This window comes from Fukomys damarensis, unplaced genomic scaffold (assembly GCF_012274545.1).
Source record: "Fukomys damarensis isolate Sample0158 unplaced genomic scaffold, DMR_v1.0_HiC HiC_scaffold_33, whole genome shotgun sequence".
NCBI classification, from domain to species: domain Eukaryota; kingdom Metazoa; phylum Chordata; class Mammalia; order Rodentia; family Bathyergidae; genus Fukomys; species Fukomys damarensis.
The window spans coordinates 11,615,804-11,629,534 of record NW_022900945.1 but is presented as its reverse complement, the minus strand read 5'-3'; the positions used below and the strand labels follow the sequence as shown (position 1 = coordinate 11,629,534).

The window sequence follows — 13,731 nt, the reverse complement described above, 5'->3', positions numbered from 1 at the left end:
ATGGACTTGAGAGAAGCCTAGGAGACTAAGAAGACAAGGCAAAGTTCCGGGTGTGGGAAGGGTGTGGGGCCAGGGAACTTCATCTGGCCCCTGGCCCCTTCCAATCTGACCCTTCCCTCACTCTGTGCTTTCAGGCTGCCAAGACTGGAACACCTTTCTTCTCCATGCCCTCAGCCAGGTGATCATGGGCTAAAAGCTCTGAAACTGTGGACCAAAATGACTCTTCTATCTTTAAGTTGTGTAGGTGAGATCTGGCCCATCAATCAATCACCTCTTCAATGTATCTTCTAAAAAGAGTTACAGTCATCATATTCAGTGATACATGTATATGTATGTTTACAGCAACATCATTCACAATAGCTAAATTACGGAAGCAGGCCATATGTTAATCAATATTGTTAGATTTCCCTTGCCTCAAAGAAGGCTGCTACATACAATAGTAGCATCCTTCCCATAATGCTCCGTGCCTTAAAATGGCTGCCACATGTAATAGCAGCTTCTCCTACCAAGGGACAACCTTCCCACCTCCCATCATGCCTCTCTTCCCACCAAAAGAGTAACCTGATACTTGCTACCTCCCAGTAAACAGTAATGACACAAGCCCCACCTAGTGATGTCACAGGCTTCTCCAATCCCTTAATGCTACCTCACATAACTCCACCTCAGCTCAGGTTAACTGCCACCCTGCTCCTATAAAAGAAGCTCCCTGTTCCTTCATGCTGCTTTTCCTTTGTTAGGAGACAGCACAGCAGATCCTCCCCATAATAATGGCTTGTTGTAGTCCTGGTCAGGTCCTGTTTTTTTTTGGCTCTTTTACCTAACGAATATATGATGAGTAAAGAAAATTATATATAAATGGAGTACTATATAGCCACAAAAGGATGAATTTGAGTATTTGAGTAGTTGTATGAAACTTGATGGACCAATATTTAGCATTACTGAGACCACTGCTGAATAAAATAAAGCAGAGACAGAAGGTTAAATATCATAGTTTTTCTACGAGGGACTCAGATTAGAAATGCTTTGAAGAGCGGCACGAAAGAGAAATGATAGCACAGGCAGAAATGAAATAAGAAGGAGATCTGGGAGAAGAGAAGGGATGGCTGGAGGAAAAAGGGGAGTAAAGAAGATTAAGATGTGATATATATGTAGTGCCAGTTCTCCAAAGTGAATGCAAGCATAGCCATTGCAAACACACACTAACAGAAAAGGAAGTTAGGTTGTGTGCACCAGCTATGTTGTCCCAGCAACAGGACAGCTGACCTATAGCACTGAAAACATTTCCATAAGCAGGGAGCATCCATCCCTCCACATACACTGCAAAAATCATCACCTGCAAATGAATTGCTGGCTTCCAATCTGAAGATGTTTTTGCTCTCCATCTTGCTAAATTAACACGAAACAAAGCAAGAGCCAAGTGTGCCAGCCAGGAGGCTGATGGGAGCCAGGAGGCCGAGGCCTGTGAACCAACCTTGGAAGTCATGCTGTAAGACAGTTCCCAAGCTCAGGTCTCTCACTCTGCCAAGGTGTCCCCAAGTCCCTGCACCTTTAACTGGGAAAGATTTCACAGTGGAGTTACTTTCCGATTTTGTGGGGTTTGGTTGCCTTCCCTCTGGTCTGGGAAAAAGAGAAGTGCTCTTCCCCCTTCCAGCTCTCATTCTTCAACTGGCCGTCAGCGCATGGCCACTTCCTTTCCTATACTGACAACTTCTCTTTGAGGAAGTCTTCAAGGCCAACAAACAAGCATCTCTTCCACTATGTAAGGAAAGCTCTGTCCTAGATTCTATGATCCCCTGTAGCTGTCACTGAAATGTAAGTCAAAGTCCCAGTAGTTTAGTTTATGGAGGAACAACAAAGTTACCACAAATCAGCAGTTTAAACACACACACTTTTTGGGTCTTAGTTTCTGTGGTCTGGAGCCTGGCACTTTTCCTGGGTCTCCCAAGGATGGAATCAAGGTGTCGATGGGGTCTGGGCTTCCGCAGAGTCTCAGCTGGGGAAGGAGTACTTCTTACTCAAGCCAGCTGTCCACAGAAGTCAGTTTTTTTGCTCTGCACCGGTGGCAACTGGAGGAGCCTGAGCTACTAGAAGCTTCCAGCATTTCTGGCTATGGGAGTCTCCCAATAAGGCTGCCCTCCATACTCCATCCAGTGCACGCAGAGCTGCAGAAACATGAGCTCTCCGTCTTCCGTCCCATTATTACACAGGTGTAGTCACAACGGTCCAACACTTGCCTTATTGCACATTTAGGAGCAAGTCATAGCTCCTGCTACACTTCAGAGGGTGTGAACAAGGGCATTGCGAGAGTGGCACAGCATTATGTATTTTCCTTCCCTATAGATGTCATAAATATCTTAATTTGTGGCCGACCTCAAGGTGTCTTTTCTCATCAAGGAGTACACGCATGTCTGTAAGTGGCCTATGCAATGTTCTTTAGTGGACTGGCTTTGTAATGAACACCTTCACAAGTCAGAGGCTTAGATTTTCACACTTTAGGTTTTCTTCAAGGTAGCTGCCTGAAGCAACAGGAAATCACAAAATGTGTAGTAGATTTGCCATTCATTTTAGCATCCTTTTCCCAAGGAGCTTGCTAGAGAGTAATGTAATTAATTCATTTTAATTTTATCCCTTTTTTTCGTCTGTTCTCCCCTCTTCTCAGAGGGAAGACAAGGGTGGGGAGAAGGGAATTGGATGAGTAAATTACCAAACATGTTCACCACATTGGACTACAATTGCTATTATTGTTCTCAGAAACATACAGGTTATTTACAGCACTGCTATTTAAAACATTACTCCTTTTAATTCTGCCTCGAGGTGAAAATGCAAGTGACCAGTGGATTTATTTACTTATACAGCAAATCAGGACGGGCACTCTGTGCCAGAGGTGGATTCTGAGGGATTTAAGCTAACCTCATATCAATAGTATCGGTTGGGGACAACTGGGACCTTGATTTTATAAGATGCTAAAACAAAAGAAGTAAAGACAGATTAAGTTGCCAGATGTGAAATGAAGCAGTTGGCCTCCACCCTGCGCTATGTCTAGCTCTGCCCTGAAACCATGCAATGGCAATGTCGTGCAAGCCACAAATGCAGGAGACATCTGCGATTTAAGATCAATGTAGCAGCCATGTTCGCCGATTAACACAATCAGGCAAAATGAATTTTAATAACACCCTATTAAATCCAAAATGTCAAAAATATTATTTCAACATAATGGATCTTCAAATTACTGAGGTTTTGACATTTAAAAAGTACTAAATCTTCCAAACCTGTGTACTTTACAGTTATGGAGCGTGTCTCAACTCAGACTAGCATGCTGTGTTAACAGCCTCAAGTGGCCGTGGGCTGCTGGAACAGACAGCACCAAAGCGATCCTGCTGTACTGCGCTGTCAGTAGCAAAGCCCCAGCTACAGTTTTTAATTTATTTCTTTAATATGAGAGGATACTTGATTTGCTCATCCAACCTGAAGCTCTAAAGCATGAGAATTGGACAAATGAGGCTACTGAGTTATTCCATGAGATCTTAACTCCCTGAAGGCAAGGGTTATTTCTACCATTTTCACTACTTTGTCCTTTGTACCAAGGACGATGACCACAAAATAGCAAAGCACTCAACAGACATTCTTGAAAGGAAAGCTTGATGGATTTTTGTATTTGCACCATGAATTGCATGCATTCATTGTTCAACATACTGAGAAAATGAAATTGGCTCCACTCAGTTGAATTTGTTGAATGTCACATGTGCTGGATCCTGGGGTAGGTCCAGATAGTACAGATCCAGAACTTGCCCTCACCTTGCACAGAAGAGAAGTAGGTATCTGCAGAACTCAGTGTGGGCGTGGAACAGAACCTGGAAAATGGATGCTGGAGAGAGGGTCAGGGGAGGGAAGTGCGGATGGCAGGGGGCCACATTCTGAGGAGCAGAGATGACAGACACGAGGCTAGGTAAAAGTAGGCAGGGACATTCGCAAAACAAGGCATCTCTGCATGTACTGTAGCTATCCAGAGCCCTAGACTAGTTGCGGTAGAGTCACCTGTCTGATTTAGGTGCGATGTCATAGAAACTACAAGTAAAACAACTCTGAACCTATGTGTTGCTGTGGAGCCAATAGCTGCAGTTACTGTAACGAAACTGGGCTAAATACCCCTGCCGAATTAGGTGTATTGAAGACTTGATATTGATAGGATACAAATAATCACAAACTTTTCCTGCTAGTAAGAGCCCTGTTCCAAAGGCATAATTTTGGTGCGGCAGAGGGTAATGAGTACTGTTATAACCAATCACATCCCATTAAAAATCATTGAAGGATAAAACTACAAGTACGGTATTCGAACCATTTCAGATTAGGATAAAGCTGTTGACTTTTCTGTTCTATGCTTTAGTATGGAAGAGAGAGAGAGAGGGAGAAACAACAGGGCCAATGGTGAAACGCGAGATGGCACTGCACCCTGGCTGGTGCTGAAGTCCCACGACCCACATTGCTGGACGCAGTGAAGGTGCACAGAGGCCTTTCTGGGGCCCCTCCCAACCGAGGGCTTCCAGATCGTCCCCATCAAGCTTCATCCTCCTCTGATACATCGCATATTGAAAAGGTCACCACTTTTCACGCTGAACCCCAAAAGTTGGGCCCTACAACATATGGTTAATCTCTTGGAAAGCAGCAGCAGTACTGACTTGCACAATTATACCAGAATCACAAATAAATGGCTTTAACAGATTTATGAACAACCTCTACGGATAAACTCATCAAATCTAAATGCTTGAATAATGCAATAATGCAGTTTATTAGACAAACCTAAAGAGAAAGGCAACATTTTACTGTTGCCAAGAGTAAAAAACTGTGGTGGAGACCATTAGGGGCCCTACAGTTAAGGATAAAAAGAAAAGATTACATGTCCCATTAAAACAAAAAGGACCAGTACAGAGAAAAAACCTAGAGGCTCAATTAAAATCCTAAGTCTACTGAAACACACAAGTTAACTGTGCTGCAGGTCTCTGTCACTCAGATGGAAAAAGATATGTCTTTCCTCCCAGTGTCGCGAGCCGGTGACGCAGAGCACTGCCAGCAAGTCCCAAATCCGAGGGAAGAACAACAGCAGAGCAAACAGTCTCACAGACTTAGTTCCAGCTCATACTCTCTTCGTAGCAAGGCCCCGTTTATTTTTCAGGGTGGGGTATATATAGGCTAAAACCGAATCCAAAAGTGTAAACAGGGTGCAGTCGACTACAAAGGTCACAAGGTTCTACAAAACAAGTATTATGGGTGACATTTGCTAGGCCAACAGGTCAGACCACCAGTTGAACTAGCCCGTTACTAGGGGCGACAGCACATCCACGCCGGTAGGTGACTCAAAGTTCAATCATGGCTGTGCCTATGTCAAGGCTCACCATAAAGGCTCATCATAATTCCCCCATTTCTCTTTGATAGCATGAAGAATGCTAGCCATTCATCATGCATCAGCCAAGGAACCTCTGTCTTAGGCGGCAGAAGTCTTCCATCTCCTTACCCGTCATCAGTTGCAGGGCTTATGTCCCAGTACGACCTGTCTTAGGTTGGTAGACAGAAGCTTCCGTTCTTACCCGTCACTGAGTATACCAAGGCGGGGGATCTATGCACGTCGAGCCTGAGCCAAGTAAATTGCCACGCGTGCTGTATCGTCATCTAAAGAAGCCTGTACAGCCATAGCAAGTCGTCCATGACGAAACACAAAAGATTGACACATTCCTGTCATCCTGTGACACATACAACAACCACAAATACAAAGAACCATCAAAACTACAATGACCACCAATACAGGAGCAAACACCACAGAAAAATACTGTTCAGTGGCAGTACCGAAATGTTGGCCTGAGGAAAACGTGAATCTGCTCACCAAAGTCCCACAGATAAGCTTAAGTCCATGGAATATTCAAGTAACCAGTCCTAAAACCCTTGAGATGTCTTATTAAATCACCAGTCCCATTAAATCCTTGTTGTGGACAATAAAGTCTCCGCTTGTGCACCAAGACACATCCTGGAGTTCTCTCTGCTGCTCCAGTGTTGGGGTCCCAATCCGGTCTCCTCAGTGGAAATCCAGCTTCAAGCTGTTCAGGGATAGTGGTGGGTCTATAAATGTACCTGTAACCATAAGTAGGTGTAGCAGAAGAAAAGGGAGAATACCCGGACCAAAAGGTTATTATCATAAACAATATGCTGGAAAACCTGCATGGTCAAGCAATATAAATACATTTTGTATACCAGAAAAGTAGCAATAATAATTATTATAATTATATGAATTCTTATGTCCTGTAATGTAGCTTTGTATCAACAGGATCTTCCCTTTTTTAACAGAAAATAACCATCAGAAACATATTACAATAACATTTCTACAATTCAGACCTTTGATAACCAACAAAACATTCCCAACAACATATTCAACAAGATATATCTTTTTATAAGGCTATGAAAATTATTTTGGTGGCTCCCATTAGTGAACAAAGATCAGAATAAATTTTCTGAGCAGCTGCTTCTTTACCAACAGGAGCGTATCCAAATTTAAAGGTTATATTTAATTATCTTTTAAGTTTTGTATTTGATCCTATAAAGCCAGGTTGTAGAAATCAACAACCCTCTTGCCATTTGACGTCATTCTGATCAAAAACATACAAACATCTTTGAACACTTAAAACAGACAAACATATAACACTTAAGACAATTTTAACGAGTGCACTCAGATGGTTTTGGCCAATTGAATTATAAAATCTTTTTGTTATGACTAGTCAAAATTCTTGCAGATCAAAATTAACAGAGATCGCTTGTAGAATTAGGGTTAAAGGAATGAATACTCTTCTTGACTATAAATGTAAACCTTTTATAACAAACTTGAAACCAACAAGCAAACATTTTATAAATCATTTCCATAAACATTCTCTACATTCTTAGGTAAAGACAAGAGGAACATACAAAAACCTTTCATGTTAAAACTACAACTCTTACTTATAGCTTTCCTAATATTTTTCTATCTCATTTACTATTAACCTTCTGTAACAAACTACTATTTTGTTCTTTATTTTGGTCTATAGTCAGTTTAGAACGTACCCTCGCTTGGAGTGTGTGTGGGGAGGGACAGACTGATCAACAGATACAAAGTCAAAGTCACAGCCAGATGGGAAAAATAAGTTCTGGCATTCTATCACACTGATTATTATAGTCAATAATACTGAAGAGTACTTCAACATGGCTGCAAGACAGGATTCTGAATGTTCTCATCACTAAGAAATGATAAATGTTTGAAATGATAGATAACCTAAGCATCCTGAGTTGATCATTTCACAATATGTAAATGTAACAAAATACTACACTGTATCACATAATGATATACAAGATTATCTCAATAAAATAATTTAAAAGAAATCCTACAAATCCATACAATTTGTGTGTCAAAAGCTATTATACCATACATAAGAAGTTACACTAGTATACACATACTAAAACTAGCAGGCTTATACAAAATAATCTTAGAAACAATTAAAATAGTTAAGAGTAGCTATAGTAGCTAAACAGATATAAGTAATGACCTTACTTCATCTTCTAAGACAATTAGGTTTCTATCTCCAACACTGAACGTCCTTGCATATTACCTCAAAATGTTAATTCCTTCTCTAACCCTCAAACACAAGCAGAATTCTGTGCTTTTCTTGCAGCAATAATAGCTATCACAACATCTTAACCTCATCAAGAAGTTCAAATACAAAAAGAAGACATGCCTGAGCTTACAAATCATGCTAAATATTTCACCTTCACAATTAAAAGTGAAATCTCTTCAAAGAGAAGGACTAACCAAATTATAACCCCATAACATATCTTCTTCTGTAGCCCCAAGATCTGGCCCAAAAAGCTCTGTGAAGAAATTATTAGTCACATTAGGGGTATCACACTATTTTAATCCAAATTGTCAAATCAACACTAGCCAACTAATTGAATGCAGATCTATCAATATCATCTTCATTCCTATATTAATTGCAGGAGTTGAACACAGAAAATACATTCAGAAGAAAAAAAATACCTAGGAAGTAACACTCAATTGATGCTACTCTTCATTAATAACACTATAAAGCATATTATCTTTCTGAGCCTAGTCTACCATACACATTTAAAGTCAAATGATTAGTCAAAGACTTGAAAATCTTCCAAGTAATTGTAAGGAAGTTCCAAACTGGCACTGAGGGTATTAGTGTTATGTAACAAGGAAGTGAAAGAAGTTAAATTAACTGCAGAAAATTCCTTCTTGGGACAAAATTGAAGAGAATACTTATATCAGAATTGATTTGACAGCAGCTTTGTGTTGTGATTTAAAAAAAAAGATAAATAATCTTCAACGGTTATTTAAAAATAAAAACTACAGATACAAGGAAATAAAAACTACTTTTAGGAGATGAAAAAAAAAAAAAAAACCAAAAGAGTAGGATAGCCAACACCCCATTTTCAAATTTAAAATCATATTGTCAGTTGACCAGAGCAGTTCAAATTCAAAGTCTGTGCTATGAAACTGCATAATTATGTTCTATTAAGGGTTGGATAACACCAATGCACCATAACAATTTGCTTCCTAAATTATTTCCACTTACAGATAAAAGACATATGAGAAATAAGGTTAACTAACACATATAAATCTAAGAAAAGTTTCCAGTTTGATTTAAAAACAAAACAGAAACAAGCTTCAAAATAAATCACAGTATCTTCTATTTACATATAACTTAGCAAAACCTTCAGTAAATGTCCAAGTTTTAGCATCAACTGTCACTGTCTTTAGACATTCCAATTAAATGAACCACTCTTTCCTTGGTCTGAATGAATAGAAGCCTGCTAAAACAAATGCCAATGCGTTTAAAAACTTAGGAACACAAAAGTTTAAAAACATAATCCTCCCAGATGGAAGGGAAGGAATCAGAAGTTCAATACCCAGTTCGCTAAAGAAAATGACAACTAAAATCTTTCTGAATACAGATTCTAATATAGATTTCATTATTCAAACTCCCCCCACGTGGTACTGAAAAATATGAGGCAATTTCACAAAAAATCACAAATTTAGTGGAATAATTATAACTGATATATAAATAAGGATTTACTAAAAAAGGCTTCCAGGGGTGATATTTCAAATCAAAGTTTTAAATACAAAAGGTGTCTTATGTTGCTTAATCATCCCAAGTTTCCGATGCTCTTTATTCTACAGTTACAGATTTGGCTAGATTCAGTGGGAAATCAATATCATAGCCTCTCAACACAGCAAGGTGGAAAGCCAGCAACTGTAAGGGATCACACTGAGAATGCCTTCCAAGCAGTCCACTGAGTGGGGCACCTTGATCGTCCTTTTCGTGTTCTTAATGGTCTCAGTATCCTCCTTATCACAAATTACAACACGGTGACCCTGCCGGGAGACCACCTGCTGATTCAGTTTAAAGTATCCTTTTTCTGCCTTTAGATTGTTACATCTTAAAATTTGACTGGCTGCCAATTGAACAGTCTTAACCCAAAAGAGCAAGTTAACCCTATAATCGCAGTATAAAACAATGCACAAGAAGTGTTACCAAAACTAGTTTTCACTAACAGCTGACTGTGGCAGAGCAGAAGTGTGAGCAACTCCTAGGCTGGAGCACAAGAAGCCAAACCATGTAAGACAAAGACTTATGAAAACCAAACCGAAAGAAGAACAACGGACTCTGTCAGGGAATCTCCTTAATCTGTTCCAAAACCAGAACAACACTTCGACCAGAGGGTCTTGAGGAGGGGAAAAAAATCAACCTCCCTCCCCATAAACAGAGAGACAGAGTTCCTACCAGAGGAGCCTCTCCGGCCCCCGCTGCCGGGAGTCCACTAGCATGTCAGCCTGGACCTCCCTCCCTCCAAAATGATCCAGGTCACAAATGACCAATTCAGACATTAACAGGAAAAGACACAGAAACAAAGAAAAGGAAACCAAGGACAAACTATTTCTACAAATTCTAACAAATTACACAATTGCTGGTGCCCTACTCTAACACCACCGACACACAATAAATCTTTAAGCATAGGCCCAAAAAGCACGCAACTCTTGCCTGCTCCCATTTTTAATATTTACAAGAAAACTCACCGCTCCTCTTCTGCCTTCCTTTTGAAGGTCCTCTACCACGGCCGTGATCAGGTCTCTCACCGGCAGGTACTTTCTTTTATTGCCATGATCAGGACTATCGTCCCGTCACTCACCAGCAGGACCGCGGGGATCAGTCGCCTGGATCGCAGGGCGCTCTCCTCGATGTCCCTCTTACTCAGGTCCCTCTGTTCAGGCGCCACTTGTCGCGAGCCGGTGACGAAGAGCACTGCCAGTAAGTCCCAAACCCGAGGGAAGAACAACAGCAGAGCAAACAGTCTCACAGACTTAGATCCAGGTTCACGCTCTCTTCCTGGCAAAGCCCGGTTTATTTTTCAGGGTGGGGTATATATAGGCTAAAACCGAAACCAAAAGGGTAAACAGGGTGTAGTCGACTGCAAAGGTCACAAGGTTCTACAAAACAAGTATTATGGGTTACATTTGCTAGGCAACAGGTCAGACCACCCGTTGAACTAGCCCGTTACTAGGGGCGACAGCACATCCGCGCCGGCGAGGTGAGTCAAAGTTCAATCATGGCTGTGCCTAAGTCAAGGCTCACCATAAAGGCTCATCATATCCCAGGACTATTTTTATTTTTTTGTTAGTAAGAATCTCTTCAAGACATCACAATTGGGCCTTTGCCAAATCTTTGTCCTTTCCTAATAGGGATAAGGGAAGAACATTTTCACTTTGCTTTTGACCTCTCTTCTTTCCAAAAATTTGAGAACCAGCCCTCCTTTATTTTTTGCCTTTGCCCACCTTGCTATAGTCTAGCACAGTACTATTCAGAGTAGTGAGAAACTGAAAAAAGTAGAAATATAGCCAAAAGCAAGAAATAATGTTCCTAAAATGCATTTCATATATTTATTTAAATATGTTTTGCAGAATTTTTAATAATATAAAAACCACAATGTTATAAAGACCAAAGCTACATATAAAATTATATACCAGGTATTATTTTAAGGTATTAAAATATATATGCAATTTATTTATTTTTTGTTGTTGTTGTTTTTTGTTTTTTGAGACAGGGTCTCACTATGTAATTGAGACTGACCTAGAACTTACTATGTAGCCCAGGCTGGTCTCGAACTCACAGCAATCCTCCTGCCTCAGCCTTCTGAGTGCTGGGATTACAGGTGTGTGCCACCACTCCCGGCTCCAAAATATATATGTGATTTAAAAACTTTTGTGCACTAGTAACATCATAAACAACCCAAAAAAAACAAACAAGAAATTGGGAGAATATTTGCAGTATATAAAAGGCATGAAGTCTGCATTTATAGTATAAAATAAACCTTCTGAAAGCAATTTTGAACAAGATGAAAATACCAAGTTGGAAATGGAAATTTTGCGAAAGAAACAAAATGAACAGTGAAAGTAGGAAAAGATGTTTGAGTACACTAATAATGAAAAACTGCTAGTAAAAGTGGCTCATCAGTTTTACCTAACAACTGGAGTAAATACCACATTTTTCTCCTAGTAAATTGGGAAATATCAGTAATACCAATTAGGGCTTGGAGAATCTACTTTTCTTATATATTGTTAGCAAAAACATAAATTCTCACAATCTTTCTTCTGGCAGCCCTAAAATAAATATCAAAATCAACCCAGTAATTCCTCTTATAGAAATTTATCTCAAGGAGCTGTTAGATCAAATTACATATAAGAATACGTGTACAAGAACTTCACTGAAGCATCATTTCGGAAAATAGAAAGCTAGAAACAAACCATGTACCAAAAAAAAGGCATTAGTCATATAATATTCTACAGCATCTATCCATTTATTTAAAGGAATTATTGATAGTCATTAAAAAATGTTTTTCTATATTCCCTAGTATGGAAAGATGTCCCTGAAATTCAATTAAATAAAAAGCCTGAAATGATATAGTGATCCCTTCCATAAATTACCGGAACAACTGAGTGTGGGTATGAATACAAAGATGAATGAGAATTTACTGACAATATTAACTAGAGTTGCCTCGGGGGCTGGGACACCTTTATTTTGATATTGCTCGAGTTTTCAAAATATGTGCTCTAAATTTAGAAACATTTCTGTGCAAAGATAGACGTTATTAACAGTTGCTAGCAAGATTTGCATCTTTTAAAGCTCTCAATTATGAATTTTGCGATTACGTTTTTTTCATTTTCATAATTTAGGAATAACAAAATAAAGGAACAAGACCGTGGAGGTGCTCATTTCCTGTCAGTTTCCCCGCGAACACCAGAACCCCCGAAGATCCGTGGAGGGGCTCATTTCCTGTCAGTTCCCCCGCGAACACCAGAACCCCCCCGAAGATGCTCCGTGGGGTGCTCTCACAAGCTGCGGGTGGGCTCAGAGTCCTGGTTTCAGCTTTGTTTTTGTATGAATTCCACTGGTCAGTCTAGGTCCCAGCATCTTTCTATGGAGTTTTTATTGCTTGTTATTAAAAAAAAAAATACTGTCTCTTTAAAGTTGGCAAATAAAAAACAAGCAAAGTTTTTGAAATGGCAATGTATGCAGTTTAATAATAGAAGAAATGTTCACATTTATTGTCAGAACTCCTGAAAAAGCTTAGAGTCCAGGTTTGTATTTATGTATTTGCTTTTTAAAACACATCACTAATGATGGCCTGTATAATGAGGGACACCCATACCCCTTCAACTGCTTTTCTTCCCCAGGTAGCATATATTTGCCTTGAGTGATTATAGCTAATGATGTCGGGTTAAAACTTCTGAATGCATTTCCAAGATAGGTTCTGAAACTTGAAAATTTAAAGCCAAGATCACATTGCTCTTACTTGGAATCAATCTGAGAACAGTATTGACTGGTGGCAGAAAAATGAACTCGTTTGGCCCCATGATCTTCAAGAATGAATTACTGTAATGGCAAACATAAAAATGTGCTTTTGGATTTGAATTAGCAAACACAAAGCGATTGCTGGAATCTTTGAGGAAAACAGGCTATGTAGAGTTACTTTTTTTAAGTTTCAAAAAAGTGAATAAAGTACATAATTACTGCTCATAGTTTTGCACTGATCAGGAAGTGTTTGGACCACCTTCACTGTTCCTTGAATCCTCTTGTACCTTTAGTCGGGATCACCTCGGCCTAAAACTGGGTGTTCGAGCTCACAGAACTCTATAGATGCTCTGCCATTGTTGTGCCCAAGGTAGGACAAAGGGGAAGTTGGTTGTGTGAGGAAGATAAACAAACATGTCTGAACTTGTCCATCAGTGAAGTTGCCATTGCAGAGAAAAGGAGACGTGCAAAATTCTGTTTATGAAATTGTAGGGAAAGGATGATGCTCTGCTATTCATAATGTCCAATAAATAGGACACAAAGCTTGATCTCATTAATGTGTGGATTCATCCAACCATTCAACAAATAACTTGTTTGTCTCTACATAAAAGTAAGTGTGTTTGATGTACCAAGAGGCATGAGGTACACCTGCCATCAAGAAATGTGGTTTGAATGAACTTTCCAAACAGAAACTGTGTCTCTCGATAGTCAGGTAACAGAATCCCTGTAGTGTTCTGCTTTTGGCTGCTTCCAACTGAAATTGGAATGAAAAGGTTTAGTGGAGATTATGATGCTAAAGCCACTGAACAGATCCTGGTTTGGAGGCTTTGGAGACTAGAAATAATAA

At 39.7% G+C, this 13,731-nt stretch overlaps 1 protein-coding gene across 1 annotated transcript in view; it reads right to left on the bottom strand.

Moving 5' to 3' along the window:
- The window catches only part of St6galnac5 (ST6 N-acetylgalactosaminide alpha-2,6-sialyltransferase 5), a 125,348-nt gene extending 112,402 nt beyond the window's left edge, over positions 1-12,946 (bottom strand). Inside the window, exons 1-2 of the mRNA XM_010605248.2 lie at positions 12,886-12,946; positions 10,225-10,421 (exon numbers count right to left, since the gene is read on the bottom strand). Coding sequence (XP_010603550.1) covers positions 10,225-10,421; positions 12,886-12,946 — 258 coding nt within the window. The remainder of the gene's footprint in view (positions 1-10,224; positions 10,422-12,885) is intronic.
- Positions 12,947-13,731: the final 785 nt, after the last annotated feature.